The 23,094-nt window shown below is 37.3% G+C and overlaps 2 protein-coding genes across 4 annotated transcripts; one reads left to right on the forward strand and one right to left on the reverse strand.

Annotated features, from left to right (window-relative positions):
* Positions 1-11,111, reverse strand: aoc2 (amine oxidase copper containing 2). 2 transcript variants are annotated; one of them, XM_051886248.1, is made up of 4 exons: positions 11,093-11,111; positions 1,075-1,360; positions 846-978; positions 1-757 (listed from the first exon to the last, which is right to left on the reverse strand). In XM_051886248.1, the coding sequence occupies exons 2-4, from the start codon at positions 1,347-1,349 to the stop codon at positions 476-478; spliced, it is 690 nt and encodes a 229-aa protein (XP_051742208.1). In that variant the 5' UTR covers positions 1,350-1,360; positions 11,093-11,111; the 3' UTR covers positions 1-475. The 2 variants fall into 2 exon arrangements, with proteins under 2 accessions (XP_051742208.1, XP_051742207.1); XM_051886247.1 differs by lacking the exon at positions 11,093-11,111 and adding an exon at positions 1,563-3,201.
* On the forward strand, positions 10,150-22,776 carry nbr1b (NBR1 autophagy cargo receptor b). Of its 2 annotated transcripts, none has more exons than XM_051886245.1 (21): positions 10,150-10,374; positions 11,337-11,399; positions 11,541-11,559; positions 11,663-11,685; positions 12,834-13,064; positions 13,368-13,445; positions 14,652-14,848; positions 15,037-15,162; positions 15,244-15,447; positions 15,708-15,867; positions 15,950-16,219; positions 16,658-16,786; positions 16,914-16,989; positions 17,131-17,241; positions 17,347-17,502; positions 18,487-18,690; positions 18,880-19,300; positions 19,909-19,991; positions 20,088-20,157; positions 20,288-20,384; positions 21,140-22,776. In XM_051886245.1, the coding sequence occupies exons 1-21, from the start codon at positions 10,273-10,275 to the stop codon at positions 21,311-21,313; spliced, it is 2,994 nt and encodes a 997-aa protein (XP_051742205.1). In that variant the 5' UTR covers positions 10,150-10,272; the 3' UTR covers positions 21,314-22,776. The 2 variants fall into 2 exon arrangements, with proteins under 2 accessions (XP_051742205.1, XP_051742206.1); XM_051886246.1 differs by having other exon boundaries at positions 12,834-13,022.
* Positions 22,777-23,094: the final 318 nt, after the last annotated feature.

Below are 23,094 nucleotides of genomic sequence, written 5' to 3' on the forward strand. Positions count from 1 at the left end.
TACTGTATAGTCACCCTTTACATTTTATTGCATGGATGAACATTTTTATAAAAATAAGAGTGAGCTTAGTGAGGTGTTTTATCAGTCTATTTCATTTTTTTTTTTAAATCTCTCTTAGAAAAAGTTTACACTGTTTGAAAATGAACATTTCACATTACTTTTAAAACAGGTTTGCAAAAAAAAAAAAAAAACTGCCTAAAGAAAGGAAAGATTTAACCTAAATGATATGCTAATTTAATAGTCTAAATTAAAACAAGGAAAGGAAGCATCAATTAAGCAAACACAAAAAAAATGTAACGTGACAAATGGAGAGAATATCCATATTTACAAAAAACAAACAAACAAACAAAAAAAAACTACAAAAGCAGGAAACACCTTGACAAAACAACTAAGCAGTGTAAAGTGAGTATGAAGAATATACTACAGCATATGTTTGAGCAAGACTGTAACAGCATACACATCTAAATTAAGGTCCTTACTCAAACTTCATAACACCTTCAAAGCCGTGGTAAGTGAATGGCTCCAGTGTGGAACTGCATTGATCCTTTTCCAGACACGCCATTTTGTTGTACTCACAGTCACTCTCAGAGCCTGGAGCAAAATACACTCCATCAGGTGAGTTGACGGACGGATCTTCATCGAAATAGTTGTGCGGTCTAATGATGACACCACCACCATTGCCCACTGTAACTGTGTTGGGAATGTCTTCTGCATGTGGAATGTGTAGGAAACCAGCGGTCACCCAGGCTACCAAGTCCTTAAAAAGACATAATGAAGATTAGGTCATTATTTGAATGATATATCTGCTAAATAAAAAATATTCTGATGAAGCTGTCCATTAATACCTCATTGTCGATCGCCTCGTTATCTTCAATATATTTGCTGAAGTCAACAAATGGGGACCACATGTAATTCTGACTGTATAGACTACTACTAGTCTGCTCTTTGTCTTTATGCTTGGTTATAGCAACTTTATACCTAGAAGAAAGCAAGTGAATGAGAGAGAAGCTAAAGCCAGAAACAACACTTCTAAAACATGTATTGTGTGCATGACTCAAAAACCTGAGGCCTTACCGAGCCCAGGACATGGACCTCTCTACAGACTCACTTTCAGGGAGGTGATCTCCAGCAAAGCTCACCACCTGAAGCCTGTATGAGCGCTGGTGGCCCCAGCGATTAGTCCGATTACTGGCTATATGAAGGTAACGGGGTGTTTTGGCGCTATGAAGCATCGCTGCTTCTTTCTCTGTCCTGATTTTCTGCTCCACCAGTTGTGGTATCTTTGCTTTCACTGAAGGCATCCATGGCAATGGCACCTCCTTATATATCATGTCTTTAGTCTGAAACATATTCTTCACACCTTCAAAAAGAAAGAAAATGTTTTAAAACCGTTTTGTGACTTTCAACAGTATTCATGTGGTATTCTCTGCAAACAGATGGTCAGTATCCAGTATTTGTAGTATCCACATTTAAACGTAGGCTAATCAATGTATCTGTAATTAAATATGATTCTAAGTTATAGCAACTCTAGTAAATGTGCTCGATTATTTTATGGCACTTACCTAAGATATCCAGGTCGACTTTAAAGTTAATAAAATGCGTATGGATATTTCCAAGGACATTCTCTGCAACCTGGTGCCCGTACTGCAGATTTCCGTCATCCTTAAAAGAGGATGATATGTAGCCCGTGGCGTGAACTCTCGCCTCCACGGAGCCGCTTTGATAGAAAATGAAGTCCCATATGTAATCGTAGTTCCCTATAGCAGTAATAGTGCGGAACACCAGAGCACTGTTTGCCATCCCACCGAAACCATTATGAAAGAAATCTGAGAAGTGTCGTCGCAGAGGTCGCCCAATGTCATGCTCAAAAACACAGATGGAGTTTCTGAAACGCTGCGTGACGTTCGTGTCAATATAGCGGTACGTGTCTACATAGGTGGCAACGTACGGACAGTCGATCCCGCGCACGAGCTCGTGAGCGAAGCGACCGATTCCGATACTTGAGTCGAGGAACTTCGTGAGCATCATCCCAGGCGTAAGAGAACCGTAGACAGACATCGCCTCCTGCACGCTGAGTTCGTACGCAATCCTTTCTCCTTTAAAACGAATATCAAACACCCTCATCCCAGTCAGAGAGCTCAAACCAAACGCAAAGCTCCAGTCCAGATAAACCACCTGGTTTTTTTTAACGCTGAAACGTTTACCTTGAAGATAATACTGCTGTGGTCCTAAACCAGAAGGTTTTTTCCTCGGCTTCAGCGAGGCGTAGTTTTTGATATCTTTGAAGACTATCTTTTTTAATTTACTCCCTTCGTAAGCTGTAATAAATGTGTCAGTGCTGTCGAAATATTGGCCGTTGTACAATAACCTGTCAATCGTCCATTCTGATGTGTTGCTGCTTTCGTGATTGATCAGCATCTCAAAACCCACAGGATGGATGTACATGCCACTGAAATCACGAAAAAAAGAGACCCAGGTCTTGCGGTCACCACTTTTGATGCCCCTCGGCATACCCTCAAACGGCAGCAGTTTCCTTTCATTTGGGATATAACCAAAACTTTCCCTTAGAGGTTTTTCAAGTTTTTGGAAAGCTTGAGAAAGCAGCGTGAAGAGCTGCACATACTCCCCAATTGTCACTGTTCGGGCTGTGAAGGGTAACTCCGTCGTGTTGTACTTCTCCTGAGTAACGTCTCGATGCTGCTGTGGACCAGGTAACGGTCCCACCACATACTCTTTCAGGTAACCTCCTTCGCCATAGAACACCACGACGCTCGCCTCGCGTGTGGGCTTCTGTCCGTTGGCATCCAAGTAGTGCAGCACATCAGCCTTCCGTGGGAGCGAGAGGTCAATTAAAAAGAGAAAATTCTCCGAGGGCTTTGCTGTGAGCGAATGAGAGATTTTTAAGTCTTTCTGGGCCCACATGTAGTCGCGAACAGACTTGTACTCCTCTGCTGTCAGATCCGCAAAAACCAGACTTTTATCTGAATGCTTGACCTGTAGGGATTCTTGCGGCTGGGACATACATTTTGGAAGCCTATGTGAATTTAAGCATATCAACACAATGTTGATAATCACTGAGATAAGTCCCAGAAGTATCAATAAGTATTTTAATAGAGAATTCATTATTGTAGCGACCACGCCTCTAGAGTTTGAGGGAAACGCTCGTGTCTCGAGCGTGAGTGAGAGTGCGGAATGGACCGCTTACTACAGTATACTAGTAGTATGTGTTATAACCACACCCTCCTATAGTTCTCCCCTAAAGTTCACACACGACCCCTGTCGTATGTTTCAGCAACATTCTAAATTGAATCTGCACCTTTTAAATGCATGTCAGATGTAGATTTTTATGTAAATGTCTCGTGACATTCGGAGGAATCTGATATAATGGAATAGGCCTAATCCTTAACTGTTAGCAGATAAAAACCGATGTTAAACTGTTAAAGGGTTAGTTCACCGAAAAATGAAAATTCTGTCATTAATTACTCACCCTCATGTCGTTTCACACCCGTAAGACCTTCGTTTCATCTTCAGAACACAAATTAAGATATTTTTGATGAAATCCGATGGCTCAGTGAGGCCTCTATTGAGAGCAAAGCCACCGAACCTCTCAAGATCCAGAAAGGTGCTAAAAACATATTTGAAACAGTTCATGTGAGTTCAGTGGTTCTACCTTAATATTATAAAGCGACAAGAATACTTTTTGTGCACCAAAAAAACAAAATAATGACTTTTCAACAATATCTCGAGATGGCTGATTTCAAAACACTGCTTCTGAGCATTACAAATCTTTTGTTTCGAATTAGTGATTCGGATCTCCTATTAAACTGCTGAAATCACGTGACTTTGGCTCTCCGAACCACTGATTCGATTCGTAAAAAGCTCCGAAGCAGTGTTTTGAAATCGGCCATGACTAGATATTGTTGAAAAGTCTTTTTTTTTTTTTGGTGCACAAAAAGTATTCTCGTCGCTTTATAATATTAAGGTAGAACCACTGAACTCACGTGAACTGTTTTAAATACGTCTTTAGTACCTTTATGGATCTTGAGATTTTGAATGGCTTTGCTCTCAATAGAAGCCTCACTGAGCCATCAGATTTCATCAAAAATATCTTAATTTGTGTTCCGAAGATGAACGAAGGTCTTACGGCTGTAGAACGACATGAGGGTGAGTAATAAATGACATTATTTTCATTAGTATAACTAACCCTTTAAAGGGTGCATTTTATATATTGCTAAATTGGTGCAAAGACTAAGTGTGCATAAAATTAACAAGCGAACATAACTAAACACTTACTGCTTAAAATATTTGTGGAGCTTGTATAGCATCCTAGACAAGTTATTTTCCCTGGTTTCCATCACAGTTCATTTCAGTTGAGGGCAGGAAAATTTGTTGCACAACAGTTCTGAGGTTTTTTAGACATGCTGCATTTGTGCTTCAGAAAAATAACTAGATTTCTTGATAAGGTGTGAGTAATGCAGAAGCACATTTGAATCAATGGAAAAAAGGAAACAGGAAATGCCTTTGTGTAGAGGAAAACTATGTGCGCCCATTCCAAAGTGTGCCTTATTCACTTAAGTGAGGGCCATAATACAATGAAAATACTCTCTCATGCAGACCATATTCATCGAAATAAAAGTAGTCACTTAGTATAGTATTTGTATTTATGATATCTGCCAACCGAGTTCCTACTTAAAACTTTGAAAGTTAGAATTAAGTTTATCTTAACCCAACAAACATTTTTCTGTGAGTAGTAAACCTCATTGCTTTAGAATGGTGCTAAAAATCCCAAAGTCATGAGTTTGATTTGGAGATCCTAAGACAAAAATGTAGTAATAAATGCAGTATACTTAATAAACGCAACTATTGTAAAAGGATGTTTAGATATTTTTATTAGAAATCAAAATACTGGCTAAGAAAAGAAAATCAGATCAACTCTGAGGATTCCCGGAGAAATTCACTTCAATAACATTTTACAAAACGGTCTACTGAACAAGATTTGCACCTTTGTTAACTTGATTCACTTTGTTGTATGATCCTATTTTGACAATTATCAGATGTTCCCCATAAATGGTATAGACTTTTGTCCATTTCAATTTCAAATAATATACCACAAATGTGGTAGGAAAGACATTTCTTAATAATCTTGATAGATTTCTTATAGATTTCTACACTATAAGATTATAAATCAGTAATCATTATTTTTATTTTTTATTTTTACCATACTTAGTCAAGGTAGGGACTGTTGAAATTAGAATATGTTTTTCATTATTCATTGAAGAGTGGTCAATGCTGACCTTAAAACGCTGACCTTCCTTGTTTATTGCCTGCAGGAAAACGTTCCTCTTCCTGAATCTGCTTTTTGTTTGCAGACTAAATTACTTCATGCTCTAATGCCTCAGGACTTTCTACAACAATGTTTTTTTTTTTTTTTTTTCCTGAAGGCCCATTACTGCCCACTTGCAGATCAGACCTAAGATTAAACTCACAAGCCCTCACTAGTCTGTGCTGCAGTTTTGAACGGCAGATGTTCTGTGTGCCAACTGCAGAGTGACCTGAGAAGTACTGGGTCTCGTCTGCCTGAATGCATCGCAATTTTTTAATATTCATTTTTAAACATCTCTTGTGTGAACTCTATCTGTCAGTGGACTGTGTTGTTCCCCCCCATCAGAGGGGGAGGAGGAAAGAGCAGGGAATCTTGTTATATTAAAAAAAAGCTTATTCCTTGGCTCTCTCCTGAGTACATCAACAAACAGGCCTACAGCTCAAGATAAACAGTACAGAAAAATATTGGTGCAAAAGTAGCAAAATTATATTCACATCTTAAATCTATTAATTTGCAAACACAATATGGTGCCATCAGGAAAATCCGACCAAAGAGCCAATGGAAATGGTTCCCCCTGCAGGTCAGAGAATTCTGATTCTTTTTCCTCAGGAAAGTCTAAATTAGATACAAACAGAGGTGGAAGTAACGAATTACAGCTACTCACGTTACTGTAATTAAGTAGTTTTTTCGGGTTTTTGTACTTTTTTGAGTACATTTTTAAATCTGTAATTTTATTTGTACTTAAGTACAAATTAAGCTAAGTAATCTACTTCGCTACTTGTAAAATCACATTCCGTTACTGAGTACGCCAACAATTTGAATATTCAAACCTTTTACCGGCATATCAGTAGCCAATAAATAAATCCGATCAAAAAAATGAAAACCCTGATATTTTACCAGCGGCGCGTTCTCATTCTCTCATCTCCCCGACAGCGAGTTTGACACACACCCGCCTCCTCCTGTCACTCACACGTTTCAGAGACAGAGCCTGAATGTCAGCGCGAGATTGCAGGTATTGCGCATAATTTTAATCATACCCGCAGGTTTCTATGGCGTATTTTAATTACAAATGTCGAGAGCGCATTATTGTAACGCGCAGAAAACGACGCGAGCTCTCAAATATACAAGTGAACTGCCTCTCCTCTCACTCAGATATTGAGTGCGCGCTGTCAGACTGTGTAGTGTGCAATCGTGAATCTCTCCGTGCTCTTAAATTAAACGTTGTCAAAAGTTATCAATCAGAATAGACATCCATGCCTGACCAATGAAAATGCTACAGGAAATCTTATTGGCTATAAGTTAAATGCACTAGAAAGTCTTTCAACAATCAAAGGTGGATCTTTAATTTCTTTACAATGTAAATATGTTTCAGAATGGGGCATTTGTATGATTTGTACATGAAAATAACCTAGTATGTCTGCATCACTATATTGTACAGACATTACAGGTCAAACCCCTCTGATGTTCTTTTTATAATAAACAACATATTATATGGCTCTTAAAGGGTTAGTTCACCCAAAAATGAAATTTCTGTCATTAATTACTCACCCTCGTGTCGTTCCACACCCGTAAGACATTCGTTCATCTTCAGAACACAAATTAAGATATTTTTGATGAAATCTGAGAGCTTTCTGACCCCAGACTGCAATGTAATTGCAACTTTCAAGGCCCAGAAAGATAGAAAAGACATCGTTAAAATAGCCCATGTGACTACAGTGGTTCAACCTTAATGTTATAAAGTGACGAGAATACTTTGTGTGCAAAAAACAAAAATAACAACTTTATTCAACAATTTCCCCTCTCTGCGTCACTCTCTGATGCCGTTCATGTGAGCACCACGACACATGCGTGTGATGCGGACGCAGAATCTGGCCAATAATGAGCCGACGTTCTGACGTAGAACCTGGAAGTGCTGCACTGTGTTTACTACGTCAACAGTGTCAGAGACTGACACGGAAGAGAAGAAATTGTTGAATAAAGTCGTTATTTATTTTATTTTTTTGCACACAAAAAGTATTCTCGTCGCTCCATAACGTTAAGGTTGAACCACTGCAGTCACATGGACTGTTTTAACAATGTCTTTAGTACCTTTCTGGACCGTGAATGTGATAATAATGTTGCTGTCTATGGAGGGTCAGAAAGCTCTCGGATTTCATCAAAAATATCTTAATTTGTGTTCTGAAGATGAACGAAGGTCTTAGGAGTTTGAAACAACATGAGGGTAAGTAATTAATGACAGAATTTTCATTTTTCGGTGAACTAACCCTTTAAGATACACAGCATATAAAAATTTAGTGTTGTCATATTTTGAATACCTCAACTGAATTTAGGTAATTTTTTTTTTCTTATTTTATTACCGACTGTTTACTTGTATTTTTTGTAAATTTAATTCTGTTTGAAATCAAGCTTTCTTGTGCTGTTTTCCCCATGGTATTTAAAATGATACTGAATATTGATCATTTTCAAGGTATTGTATTGAAGTTAGAAATTCCAGTATTGTGACCACTAATTCATGCACTTCGTCAATAAGGTGAAATTGCTTTGTTTAAAGTAGCTATTTTCTACTTAGATCTATGATTTGATTTAATATTTTTTGATAATTTATTAAATATCGCCGGGTAAAAAGTAATTTGTAATTTTAGTACTTTGAGTAGTTTTTGAGAAAAGTAATTTGTACTTTTACTTGAGTACTTTTTTGACACCAGTACTTTTACTTGTAATTGAGTATTATTTCAGCAGTGTAACAGTACTTGTACTTAAGTACAATTTTTCAGTACTCTTTCCACCACTGGATACAAATGGAACTAGACACACAGAGATATACTACATTTACTTAAATTGATTAGATGAATGAATCACTGAGTTGATGAGTGATAAACAAAGTAATAAAAACAAACAGATGTTTTACAAGCGAAGGGGTAGAGAAACTGGATAGATCACATATTTAACCTCTTGCGTAATATTCTTGTTGACAAAGAGCGACGCAAAAACATTGGTATACTAAAAAAAACCCCAAACGTAGTTTGTAACAACTTACAAAGCAAGACATTTTCCATTTCCCACATTTGTAAATAGCTTTCAAAAGTAAAAACATCTATCCAAATAAGAAGGTATAAAATATGAATAAAATAAACTACAAAAACTGTTGCTATCAACTCTGGATTTTTTTTTTTTTTTTTTGACAATTGCTTTAAATAGTGTTGTGATACAGTACAGCTCCTATGATATGTTGACAATAAGAATAGCTTAGTTTTTTTTTTTTTTTTTTTTTTTTTTTTTTAAATATATATATATATATAAAACAACATAAACTAATATTAGTTACTAAGCAATTTTTTTTTTTGCCTTTTTATAATTTTTTTTTCTATTCTAAAAAAGACTGAGTATTTCAACGTCGCAACAGACATACACTACCGGTCAAAAGTTTGGAAACATTACTATTTTTTTTTACTAAGTCTCTTATGCTCATTAAGGCTGCATTTATTTCATAATAAATACAGAAAAAACAATAATATTGTGAAATATTATTACAATTTAAAATGATGGTTTTCTATTTTAATATACTTTAAAATATAATTTATTTCTGTGATGCAAAGCTGAATTGTCAGCATCATTACTCCAGTCTTCAGTGTCTTCAGAAATCATTGTAATATGCTGATTTATTATCAATGTTGGAAACAGTTGTGCTGCTTAATATTATTTTATAACCTGTGATACTTTTTCAGAATTCTTTGATGAATAAAAAGTTAAAAAATATCAGCATTTATTTAAAACAGAAATCTTTTGTAACAATATACACTACCGTTCAAAAGTTTGGGGTCAGTAATTTTTTTTCTTTCTTTTTTTTTGAAAGAAATTAATACTTTTATTAAGCACGGATGTGTTGAATTGATAAAAACTTATAGTAAAGATTTATATTGTTAGAAAAGATTTATATTTTGAATAAATGCTGTTCTTTTTAACCTTTTATTCATCAATGAATCCTGAAAAAAGTATCACAGGTTCCAAAAAAATATTAAGCAACACAACTGTTTTCAACATTGATAATAACTGAGTATCAAATCAGCATATTATTATGATTTCTGAAGGATCATGTGACACTGAAGACTGGAGTAATGATGCTGAAAATTCAGCTTTGCATCACAGAAATAAATTATATTTTTAAGTATATTAAAATAGAAAACCATAATTTTAAATTGTAATAATATTTCACAATATTTTGTATTTATTATGAAATAAATGCAGCCTTAATGAGCATAAGAGACTTCGTTCAAAAACATTAAAAATAGTAACGTTTCCAAACTTTTGACTGGTAGTGTACAAGAAAAGATTTCTTCAAAAGGTGAAACATTAACATACAAGATGGCATGTATAAGGCACTCGATTCCCTGACGTAACAGAACGCACGTTGCTATGCAACAAAAACAAAAATCTATGGGTGCTACGCAGAGATATGTTTCATGTCATAGCGGTTACTACCACGCTGTACTAACCAATCAGAAGCCAGGACCGGAAATATCCGTAAATAAATAACCGTAAATAAAATAACTAACTCCGTTCAGACCTTAGAAAGTAAATATGTACAGCTGGGTGAACAGACAATAGGCTATTTATCACCGTACCACACACTAACCAACTTCCTCCGTTCTTTATATTAAAAATAAAATTATGTGCGATAACAATATGCGAAGACAATTTTTTTTTTGTAAATATTTTGCGTTAACACGAGTTCACCCTTTGAACTACACATTAAATCGTCCTGCCCATTACATTGTTTCGCTTTGAATGACACAGGCATTTTCCTGTCAGCTGATGCAGTGGGCGTGTTTACGTCGCTGATGTAAACAGAAAGGACCATTTTGATCTGAGAAATCTAGAAGCCAGGGCACAGCAACTCATCGAAGCTTTTCTGATTTCACCTATGCAACGCCTTAAATAGGACTCGCGCCATGGACTTCTATATCAATCTGAAGGTGAATTTCCGAGGGAATGCGAAGAGTTTCCTGCTGTCTGGCTCAGAGACGAAGAGTTGGGAGTCTATGGAGGCCATGGTAAGCAGAGGATGATGAGGTGATGTCAGTCTGATCACTCACCTTGATGCCGCAAAGCCTTTAACCCCGAAGTCATCCGACGCCTGACTCATGAGATTAGAGTAGTATTACTAGACATCTGTCGTGATATTCGCTACCCCGTTTGCTGCGTCGACAAGCGGCATGGCGTAAAAGCTTAATCATTTAGAAAGAATGGGCCAAGCGACCATTTTGCAGAAAGCCCACGAATTAAACAGCAGCCATATTTTTATGTAATAAAGTATTTTATATCTGACGTGCACAGATCTTCCATCAGTTAGACCAGAATTACAAAGGGTTTTGGCACACTGTGAGGAAAGGAAACACCTGTATATCCCATCATTAAGCTCCTGTGTAATGTTGAGTCACTGACTGTGTCTCAAAACCTACTTAGCAACCTTACTAGACAGACAGCATGATAGCTGCGGAGATACCAGAATGCTGTCCAGGTATGTTGGTCAGTAGGTTTTGAAAACAGACATTGACTGCAACTGTCTGTATCAAGCTAATTTTATCTGGTTGTCCATTTTAAAGCACCGTGTAGACGGAGCCCTTCGACAAAGCAATTTAAACCACGACAGGCCATTCAGGGTATACATAAGGGGTTTATTTTTCAATACGACTGTATATTGCACCTTATTACAAGCCTACATTTTATTATTAAATAATGATTTGAGTTGCAATTACCTAATTAGCTTACCTGCTGAGATCTTGGAGAGACAGGACACGAGCTTGGTGTGTAGCAAAGGGTTCCCGGATGAGAGTTAGGTTATGTAGCGTTGTCGTGGGTAACGGTCGTTATTCAAAATATCACGATTGGCCAATCAGAATCAAGTATACACTAAAGCTTGTATAAAACTCATCAAAGTCAAACACGACCTCTGAAGTTATTTGCAATTGCAAAGCTGGTCTTGTGTTGACTTTTGATAACTTCCCTTTTTCAGGTGAAGAGGTCCTTTGGCCTGTGTAATTTACAACTGACTTATTTCGATGAGGAAAATGAAGAGGTGAGAGTAAAGAAGTAGCTACATGCATGTCATTGTTATTAATAACCTTACTTTTGTCAAAGAAAACATCTGACATGTTAAATTATTAATATTATTAGTTAATATTTCTATCATAATTGTGTATGTGACTGTTTGTTTCAGGTATCAATCAACAGCCAATGTAAGTAAAAGGTCTTAATCTGTGCATAAGTGTACATTATATTTAAATCATCAAGAAGAGGTGAATACACAGACAGTGACTGGAACTATTTTTCTCTTTTCAGTGGAATATGAAGAAGCCCTGAAGGTAAATTATTATTGATTCCTGTATGTTTTTCTGCATATAACCTATTTAGAGCAGCAATCCTCAACCAGGGGGCCTCAGCAACCTTACAGAGGAGCCCCAATAAGATTTAAAATTATTTAAAGGGTTAGTTCACCCAAAAATGAAAATTCAGTCATTAATTACTCATTCTCATGTCGTTCTACACCCGTAAGATCTTTGTTCATCTTCAGAACACAAATTAAGATATTTTTGATGAAATCCGATGGCTCAGTGAGGCCTCCGTTGACAGCAAGATAATTAAGACTTTCAGATGACCAGAAAGCTACTAAAGACATATTTAAAACAGTTCATGTGACTACAGTGGTTCAACCTTAATGTTATGAAGCGACGAAAATACTTTTTGTGCTTCGAAGCTTTACGAATCTTTTGCTTCGAATCAGTGGTTCAGAGCGTGTATCAAACTGCCAAAGTCACATGAACTATTGAAATTTTGAAACACTTATGACATAACAAAGCCTCGTTTATGGAAATCACGTGACTTTGGTGCTCTGAACCACTGATTCGAAACAAAAGATTTGTAAAGCTTCATGAAGCAGTGTTTTGAAATCGCCCATCACTAGATCTTGTTGAAAAGTCATTATTTTTATTTATTTTTTGGCGCACAAAAAGTATTCTCGTCGCTTCATAACATTAAGGTTGAACCACTGTAGTCACATGAACTGTTTTAAATATGTCTTTATTAGCTTTCTGGTCATTGAAAATGTTAATTATCTTGCTGTCAATGGAGGCCCCACTGAGCCATCGGATTTCATCAAAAATATCTTAATTTGTGTTCTGAAGATGAACAAAGGTCTTACGGGTGTAGAACGACATGAGGGTGAGTAATTAATGACAGAATTTAAATTTTTGGGTGAACTAACCCTTTAAGTTTAAGTAAATAAACACAAACCTAATTACAATGCTTAAATACACTAAAATAAAAAAGTTGTTCAACATTAAACTGATATCATATTTTTGAGTTTATTTTAATTACAACAAAAGTACCAGGGGTACCATAGGGTGGTTAGAGTGTTGTTGTAGAGTGTGTTAAACTCATTGGTTTGCAGTCAACAAATGTCCACCGCAAAATGCACCACATTGTTAAACTGTGTTGTTGTTTGGACTTGTAGAGTGCAGCACGACAGGGGAACAGACTACAAATGAACGTGTATGAGACGAGGGGCAGTAGAGCCACAGTGCCAGGGCCGGGCCCACCACCAGGATCAGGGGTGGGCTTGGGCCAGGTGAAACCTGGTACTGTTGGAGAACCCAAGAAGGGATTCAGGCCTCCTCAGCACTGCCCTACTTTGGCACAAGTGGTGAGTCGCAAAGTTCAGGCCGCAGTCCCAGAGGAAGGATTGGTAAGATTTTATCACCCAATGGTTTTGTACAATCACAGACATAGCCACTGTTGTTCAGTGTTGTTGTATCAAATTCTAGACTGCAGTTTTATTAAGAATGGTGCATAATAATATTATAAATAATCTGTATTATAAACAAATCATGTTCTGATGCTAAAACCAAATAATGTAACTGAATTCTATTAAATTTTATTGTAGTTTGCATGAAATGTGATGTACATCTGTTAACGGTGTCTAGATTGATGATCAGCACAATTTATACTTTTGTGCCACATATTCTAATATCCTGCCTTTGTTTTAAAGGTAATTGTAAATGAACTCAAAGGTGGGAAGGCAGAAGATAAGACACCTCCAGCTTGGTTCACTTCATACATGGAAAAGGTATGAGAAACAATACATTTAAAGGGTTAGTTGACTCAAAAATGAAAATAATGTCATTAATTACTCACCCTCATGTCGTTCTACACCCGTAAGACCTTCATTCATCTTCAGAACACAAATTAAGATATTTTTGATGAAATCCGATGGCTCAGTCAGGGCCTCCATTGCCAGCAAGTTAATTTACACTTTCAGATGCCCAGAAATCTACTAAATTAAATATTTAAAACAATTAATATTATGAAACGACAAGAATACTTTTTGTGACCCGAAAAAACAAAATAATGATTTTATTCAACAATGTCTAGTGATGGCCGAGTTCAAAACACTGATTCGAAACAAAAGATTATAAAGATTATCACTAGATATTGTTGAAAAGTCATTATTTTTTTTTTTTTTTTTTTGGCGCACAAAAAGTATTCTCGTCGCTTCATAATATTAAGGTTGAACCACTGTAGTCACATGAAGTGTTTTAAATATGTTTTAGTACCTTTCTGGGCACTGAAAGTGTTAATTATCTTGCTGTCAATGGAGGCCTCACTGAGCCATCGGATTTTATCAAAAATATCTTAATTTGTGTTCTGAAGATGAAACGAAGGTCTTACAGGTGTGGAACGCCATGAGGGTGAGTAATTAATGACAGAATTTTCATTTTTGGGTGAACTAACCCTTTAAAGTAGGCATGAAGTGAAAATTCAACTGTTGTCTAAAGGCATGTTATAAGTGTCATTGACGCATCAATGCATGTTTCATTTTTTTAAAAATTTTGAATCACATTGACATAATCCATGTCAATGTGATTCATCCTCTGTTAAAAGTCAGACTTCTGTCTAGTGACGTATGCTGGACTTCCCCAGTCATTTTTTCCACATAAATGCTGTCCCTTTCTTACAGTCAAATACAAACTCTTGTTTAGATCTGCCTCCATCCAGTCAACAGTCAACAATAGGCAGAACCAAGTCCCTGCCCGACTTTTTATTCTTTATTTTTCAATAATCTGTTTCATTCAGATGTACGTCACAATACAGAAGAAAAGATTGGTCACTGCTTCGTTTCATTGTAACTTTAATAACTGACAAATACTAATGTAAATACAAATACTAATACAATCATACTAATAGTTTTCGCAGTGGAGGCAAACCCTAATATTGCTAAGGAAACATTTGTCTCTCTATTTTTCTATATTCAAAAATATGACAACTGCCACAGTTTAAGGACCAGGTGGTTAGGGAGGCAGTAGAGAAGATTTGTAGGGAGTTCTCTGGACAATGCTGCATCCATAAGCCAGTGGGACCAGAAGCTCAGGTTCCTGAGGTCACCTCATCCACTCTGCCCGGGGCCCCAAGTTCAGCTCCAGCCTGCAGCAGCTGCCGGGGCCAGACCGCAGGTGGCGGATACCAATGCAGGTTAGAGAGATCTCTGTGAGGTGGATGCCTGTTTAATTTGCTTCTGTGGTGCATTTCAAAGGGAAACACACATATATTATGATTGTATGAGAGATATGATTTATAACTGGATGCCTGGTTTAATGGATGCCTTTCAGTCAGGTGTTTCCCTTAGTATGTTTCATTATGTTTGGTTTCTTTCTGCACAGTGTGTGTACCTCCTGCACTCTGTGTGAGCCTTGTAGCTTCTCACATGATCCAAGCCACAACCTTGTGAGAGCCAGAACTCCCCTGTCTATTCCTGAGCACGGCTCCCCAGCACCAGACCACAGCAGGTGGGCCTTTGTCCTCTGCTGTTTGTGATGAATTGCTGTTAAAGTTCAGAAAGTTGAGCATATTTTGCTCTCTCTCTGAAGGTTCTACAGAAGGGGTGACCGGAGCTTTCGCAAGGCCGAGAAGCAGCGTCTTAAAGCGGAGAAGCGTCAGCTCAAGGCGGAGGTGAAGGAGATCAGGAAGCAGCTGAGGATGGAGAGGAGGGGGCTGCAGTGGAGCACTGCTGGAGAAGGGAGCTCTTCACCCGTCCTGCTGCAGCCACGCGCCACACAGGCAAACAGCCCAGAGTAAGAGCTTGCACCCCTTTACCACCTGAAGAAGAACATATTAAAGGGATAGTTCACAAAGAAACCCTGTGCTGTTATTTTTTCTGTGGAACACAATCTTTTCTTTTCTTTTTTCTGGAAAAATCATTTCTGCCATGAAGCGTTGTCCCAAATGTGAGAAATAACACCACACCATATTAATTGGCTGAACTGATCAGATCAGTTAAAAGTGCAGCTAGTGATGATAAGATACCTTTTAATTTATACTGTCTTGGTTGCAGTCGTCCTAAACGTCCATGCCCGCTGGCAGTGCCAGCTATGACAGCGCTGCTCCTGGATGAAAACCTGCCTGATGGATCACGTCTGCGTCCTGGGACCAAGTTCATTAAATACTGGAAAATGAAAAACAGTGGAAGAGTGTGCTGGGACTCTGAGACCAAGGTACTCTTCAACAGACACACACAAATTCCTAAACACACACAATAAAAAATATGAACCTGATTGTGTCCCATTTCGACCTCAGTTGAAGTTCATGTGGGGAAACCTGGCAGTGGGCTCGGGTGAAAGATGGCGGGAGGTCGCAGTACCCACACTACAGCCAGGACAGGTGGGTGTGGTCAGCGTGGCACTTTGTGCTCCGACGTTGGAGGGCACCTATACGTCCCATTGGCGCCTGGCACACAGAGGAGAGCAGTTTGGGCCGCGTGTTTGGTGCAGCATCGTTGTGGATCCACATGCTCCTACAGCCATCTGTGCTGACGGGCTGCTGGTGTCTCCCTGTGTCACCCCGCAGGTAAGACAACAATCTGGAGACACCCTCAGCCCCCCTAGAAATCTTTATATGTGCAACTATTCTAATGTACAATGGAAAATGTAAATTGGTCATTATGATAAGTGTTATTATTATTAGCGAAAACGAAATGAAAAAAAAATTGTAACTGAAATAAAAAACATAACAGAAGAAACAAAAAAAACTGTACTAAAATGTATTTTCATGACTCAAACTAACTAAATTAAAATAAAAATGGACACAAATGAATTTTAGTTTGTTTTTGATACATGATAAATTATACCACAACTTACAACTTAAAACCTTTACAACCCGTCTGCATTAGATGTGAATGTAATGCTAGTAAACATTTTTAAATGATACCAGATAGCACATTAACTTTGGCAGCCCTGAAATAAAAATGAGAAAACTGTCCATTTTCACCCTCTTTGGTCCTATCAGGAGAAGTCTTCCCGCACTCTTGAGAGAGAAGAGAAATGCCGGGCCTCAAGGGACCAACTAGTTTTGTCTGTGAACCAGGACTGTGATCAGGAATTCTACATTCCATCTGTGGATTTACTCACAGCTCAGGTATGAGCAATCAGCATGATTCACTAATTCCATCACGTTTGCCATGTTTCTCATTCTATCATTATGTTTCATGAAGAATTTAGACTCCATTGTCAATTTCACATACTCTCTTTTGCCATTTACATAGGACTTACTGTCATTTGAACTGCTGGACATCAACATCGTGCAAGAGCTGGAGAGCGTGCCCAACAACACTCCTGCAGGTCACTTTAAAACTGGAATAATGTCTTATATACTCTTAATATTTAGCATGGATGGCTTTTATTGGTTATGCTTAATGTTGAACAGTAAAGATTAACTAAATAGAAACCTCATTCTCTCTCTTTGTCTGTAAATGTATAAAGACATTACTCCATGCATATCGCCTTTGCCCCATGATGGACCTCTTCAGGAAAAACCAACATTGGGGCTGATCCAAGAAGAAACAGAAGCCCAAGGAGTCAGCAGCATCCTGGGTACATTTTACAGCAGAACATTTCTGCACTTTTTGTCTGTATATTACTGTCAGTGATTATGTAGCTGTTTATATTTCTGTACTTTCTCTCATGTCTTATTCACAGATGTGGCTCAGGGCACAGAATTAGAGGGAGTCCCAGCACAAGAGAAAGGAGAGGAGAACATCATTGGGCCTCAGTTTGTCAGTCCATCTGTTATCCGCTCTCTCACCCTTGAAGTGGCAGAGCATGGGACGCTTTGTGGGAAATGCCCAGCTAAAGGTTTGTAGGGGGAATAATAACAGTTATTTTCATAATAGGTGGAATATAGTCCATTTCAGCGTGGCTCACTTGAAGTCAGACTGATTACAGCACATTAAGTTGTTACGGCCATTTCACACTGCTAGCGTGAGCAGTGTGTATTTTTTTGGTGTGAATGTTAACCAATGGGTGCGTTCACACCGTGAGCATGAGCGTCGCGTGAGCAGCAGTGAAGCGGGGTTTTCAGTGCCAAGTCTATGTTTGCTGCACTGCTGATGCTCAATTAAAGTGAAAGCACACGTTTGATGGACAAAATAAATATGATTTCACACAAAAAGTGCTCAAAATGCAAAGAATAAGCATGTCTAATGTGTTTTAACAAGAATTCGACTATGTCAGAAAAGAAAAATTAAGAATACAAAATATTTATATAGAAGATTTATTCAGTTTGGGTGAAAGTATGGTGTATTATAAAAAACTAAAGTAAACTAGCCAGAAAATATGATATATAAACATTCTTTTAGTTATTACTCATATAGGCTGTAGCACTACCCAAATCAAACCGTTACTGTTACTCTGTACAACCCAAAATGTAGAAAATCTTTTATTGTTACTTTTTTATTTTAGTGTTGACGTGGCATAAAGTACTTTTAATATTTTTAGTAAGCATTTTCTATTACATTTACATCTATTACACCAAATCATCATATTAGAATGATTTCTGAAGGATCATGTGACACTGAAGACTGGAGTAATGATGCTAAAAATTCAGCTTTACAATCACAGGAATAAATTACTTTTTAAAATATATTAAATAGAAAACAGTTATTTTAAATTGTAAAAAATATTTCACAATATTACTGTTTTTACTGTATTTTTAATTAAGTATATACAGCCTTGGTGAGCAGAAGAGATGTTTAACAGTTTTTGTATGAAAGGTATAAGATTATTTACCTTTTTATTCTAATTTTTTTTTTTTTTACATTTCATTTTTGCCATTTTAAGTGGTGCGCCCAGCCCCGCAAGGTTCGATGTCACTTTGTGAGAGGAAATCAGAAAAAGTTTCAGAAACAGGAAGCATGTTAATATCTGCTCCAGCCCCACTGAAAGTAGAGATGGCACGAATCTCCAGCCCTGCTTCACCACAGACAGAAACCACTGAGATAGCTGCTCCCCTGCTGACGCTACCAACAGAACTCGTTAGCACAGGTAACAGGCCATTGACAATATTTATTTCCGACCATTGTATAATCAGACATTGTATTTGTAATTGTCAGATCTGTTTTTTTTTTTTGTAAATTTCAAATTTTGTATTTGCCTAAGTGTGATTCAAGTAGTCAGCTTCTTACTAATAACAGTAAATTGTCTAGTCATTAAAGTGATTTTTCTTATGTTCAGATGAGGGTCACGAGTCTGACATCGAGCAGATCCTGGTGGAACCTGCAGGTGGAGATCTGGTAGAGGAGGGAGAGGAAGATGTGGATAAGAAAGAGCAAGTTAAGGACACAGAAGCAGCTAAGGAAACTCGCAGCAGAACTTCATCTGCATCTTCAGAAGACTACATCATCATCCTCCCTGATTGCTTTGACACCAGCCGTCCACTAGGAGAGTCCATGTACAGCTCAGCCCTGTCGCAGCCTGGAGAAGAGCCTGCAGAGGGAGACAAACTAGAATCAGTGGAGACCGCAGAGCTTCAGAGCCCCGTTGCTGCTGCTGTTAGTGTGGATGCTAATGACATGCTCTGTGCCTCCCAGACTCTGGACGCTGTGCCGCTCACCCCTGTGATTGTAGTGGCACCCCGACCCTCAGTCAAATCCTGGTGAGTAGACTGCATATGAGCAGCCCAGAGGTCATTTAAACTAAACTAGTGATTGGCAGCTGAAAATATTACAGCAAAAAAATTAGTTTGGTTTCAGCCAAAGTAGTTTTGGAGGGTTATAAACACTGACCTGAAACAGTGACGTTTAATTAGCACTTCTCCGATGATGCATTTTGACTATGCCAGCGTCTGTTTTGTGCTCAACTATTTTGAATAAGCTACAACAGGTACAGGACCAAAAAGCAGGTTAACATAATAATATGTACAATTTGTTTAGCAGAAATACGAGAGGCAGCTCATTGCGAATAACTGGTTTAATTTCAGTTGCACAAATTGAATTAATCAAACTTTTATTTTCAGTTCAGTTTTTCAGCAAGATGTAAACTTTAATGTCAGTTTGGGTCTTTCTATAAAACATTAATTTTAGGGCTTCACTAATTTAACCTGGAAATAACATTTTTGGGGATTTTCAACAAAGAAATGTTATGTAATGTTACAAGATTAAGATTCTGGACTATTCTAATCCAGTTTGTGACACTGAATATGTGATCATAGCTTAGTGTAATTGATTTGTTAAATGTAGCTTTATTAATATGAAATCATTTCAGCACAGAGACACAAGAGCAGACAGATAATGGACCAGAGGAGCAGGAGGGATGTGATCCTACAGAGCCAGGAGATAAGGAGAAAGGTGAGTGAAACACTATATTAATGTAATAATCCACCACAGGCCATGAATTAGAGCATTTTTCAATGATTATATATATATATACATTTTTTTATATAGATTCTGAGCCAAATCAACTTGACCCTGACAACTCATTAGCATCTGCCAAGTCTGAAACAGAAGAGCTCAGGTGAGACACAGCACACAACTACTCGTTCGGCCTCACAAGACCTTTGGAAGTGCACCCAGGTCAATCATTGCATTGTGTGCTTGCTTTCTATCACTCGTATTCTCACTGTCTCATTCATGTCTTTCTTCAGGGCCAATAGCATCACAGGTGGATTGGTGAAGGGTGCCCTGTCCGTGGCAGCATCTGCCTATAAAGCTCTTTTCACTGGTCAGACAGGGTCTGAGAAGGTGAGTTTGAGAGGCCGTTCACACAGGATTCTGAATGGAAAAACATTCTGAAACAAGTTGAACTTTTTGTGAGACGCTGAAAAATCTCCTCTTCTGTCCTCTATTAAAAGGAAATAGAAATATTACTATTATATTTCATTACTGGTTTCATATTTAAAATTGTTTTTATAATTTAAAGTTTTTGAATAATGTTTTGCAGGAACAGTTTTGATCAAACTATGATAAAAATGAATAATGAAGCACAAAGAAAGAAGCACATTTTATTTCACATAAAAGTGAGAATTTAAAAATACTATTTACCTACGCCACAAGATAATCCAAAGTCAAACTCTCATTCCTAAAAGTGTCTCATGCAGGTATACATTTTAATTTAAAATACTAACACTGCTTAGCAGACATTGTTATACGGTTGGAGCAGTGTATGTTGTTATAATTAAGATATAATTAATAATATGCCATTTTATAGTATAGATAGTGCAAGTATTGTGTGTTTACACTGAAAATTTCAACAAGAAAACATGCACTTCAAATACTTGAATTATGCACTTGACAAAGTGTGGAATGTTGGGACACTTCATGCGCTCAGCTGTTGCAGCTTTCCTCTGATGCTGGATGACAAAATAACCTTATAGATTTCATACACACAGTGCATAGTATAAATGCATAGTGTATAATGTGTCATTTGGGACACAAGTCATGTGTCGCACTAGTAAAAAACTTTTTTTTTTTTTTTTTTTTTTTTTTTGGCTGTGTAGCTTCCAGAAGATGCAGCTTCTCATGACGCCATGATGGCTGTGCTGGTAGAGATGGGCTTTGGTGACCGAGCACTAAATCAACGTCTGCTGCAGAAACACAACCGAAACCTGCTGGATGTGGTCAACGAACTCGTGCAGATGACCGACAATGACTGGTACACGACACGCTACTGAGATGCTGGTCAATTATTTTGTTTCTCTTATATCTGTTTTTTTTTTCTCTCTCTTTCTATGTGCAATCAGCAGCCCATTCCATTAAACAGACTCTTTCGTTCCATTTGGGTTGTAAAGATAGTGTGTGTGAATCTGTCTGCTCCAATGTGTAACGGATATTCATTAGAGAAGCAGTTCATCACCATAATAACTGTGCTTGTTAAAGTTTGTTGTTAGTGGGCATTAATGTTTTCACAGAGATGATCATGGTAGCTAATGAACACTAATAGGTAATTATTATTTCAAAACTATCCAAGAAATATGTCATGCTTTTAATGAAAACATGATTTGAAAGAACAGTGTATTTAACCACAAATTATTCTAATAGGTAAATATGAAAGGTTCTGCAGTGTGACTGGATATTTTTCATATTTAAAGAGTTTTATGTTCCCAGGTTTTGGAAATGTGCAATAGATCTGGCTTTTTATCTGGACTGGACTGTCTTAATCATCAGCCAAGACCAAACAGAGAAACTTTGAGGCTTCTTTAGAGTTTAAAGTAATTAATCATCTTAACATAGACACAAGATGACAAATTATTCCTTACCTGAGAAGTCAAGGTTAAGTTTAAGTTTAATCTGTGAATGTTTTTTTTTTTTTTTTTTTTTTTTTTTTTTTAGTAATTTTGAGCTGTTATTGCTTATAATACATATGGAAATTATTATCATTATTTTGAAGACCATTGATTAATTTCTAAAAGGTCCACGAAATAGGGCACATACTGCACTTTGTGAATGCATTGCCATTTAACTATCTGAAAAACGTCATGGCTTGAATTAGCAATGCATTTGAATGGTTAAATGGACTGAAATGGGCAGTGTAGAGTGTTTTAATTTATGCTTTAAATGGTTAAAGACCGCAAAGGCAATCATGTCATATTTAACTCCAATTTTAAACGTTGAGACACATCATAGTGCGAGACAAAACATCAACAACAACAGCCTACTGTTCATTCCAAAACAAAATCGAATCATGCAAATTATATATATATATTTTGATAATTAAATAGCTCTTGTATTTAGTGTGATGAAGAATTTATCTCAGCACTTTTCTTCAATGGGAGATTTTGAAACTACCTACTGTCTAGAGAGTGGAAAGCATTCCCTATAAATCACTGAGTATCTCCTGATTTGCTCTCACAAGTGGTACATCCATAATTTAACTGAACAATCGCCTGTTTGTTTTTCTAGAACTAGGGTTTATCTATATGTTTTAGCACATTCCTTAGGAAAGCTGTAGTTGGTCCTGGTGGTTGCAGCGATCAGTAGAGATTCTGGGTGAAATTGTTTGGATCATGTGATTGTAAAGCATAATCAGTGGAGACAGATGTGCCTCACTCTGTGTTTGATGCCTGAATGGAGTACTCATAGTGTCTCTGCATCTAATGTACACATCTGTCTGTAATAAATATCCTAATAAGTCTTACTTTTGCTCACTGTCATCCATAACCATGCACCACAAATTCCAAAGTAATGGTATAACATGTTTTATCAGGATAAAACAATATAAAATGCACTACACTTAATTCACACTCTATAAATTTAAACGCTGATGTGTGGCTTTTCTTACTAGGGTGGTTGGACAAATAAAATTGTTCATGTGGCTCAAAAAAAAGAGCAGAAAGTACAATGTCAAAGTTTTTGTGTGCTGAAGGTTAAAGGGATAGTTCACCCAAAAATTAAAAATGTTGTCCTCATTTACTCACCCTCAAGCTGTTTTCAAATCTGTATGCGTTTCTTCTGT

This window comes from Ctenopharyngodon idella, chromosome 3 (genome assembly GCF_019924925.1).
Source record: "Ctenopharyngodon idella isolate HZGC_01 chromosome 3, HZGC01, whole genome shotgun sequence".
Taxonomy (NCBI): domain Eukaryota; kingdom Metazoa; phylum Chordata; class Actinopteri; order Cypriniformes; family Xenocyprididae; genus Ctenopharyngodon; species Ctenopharyngodon idella.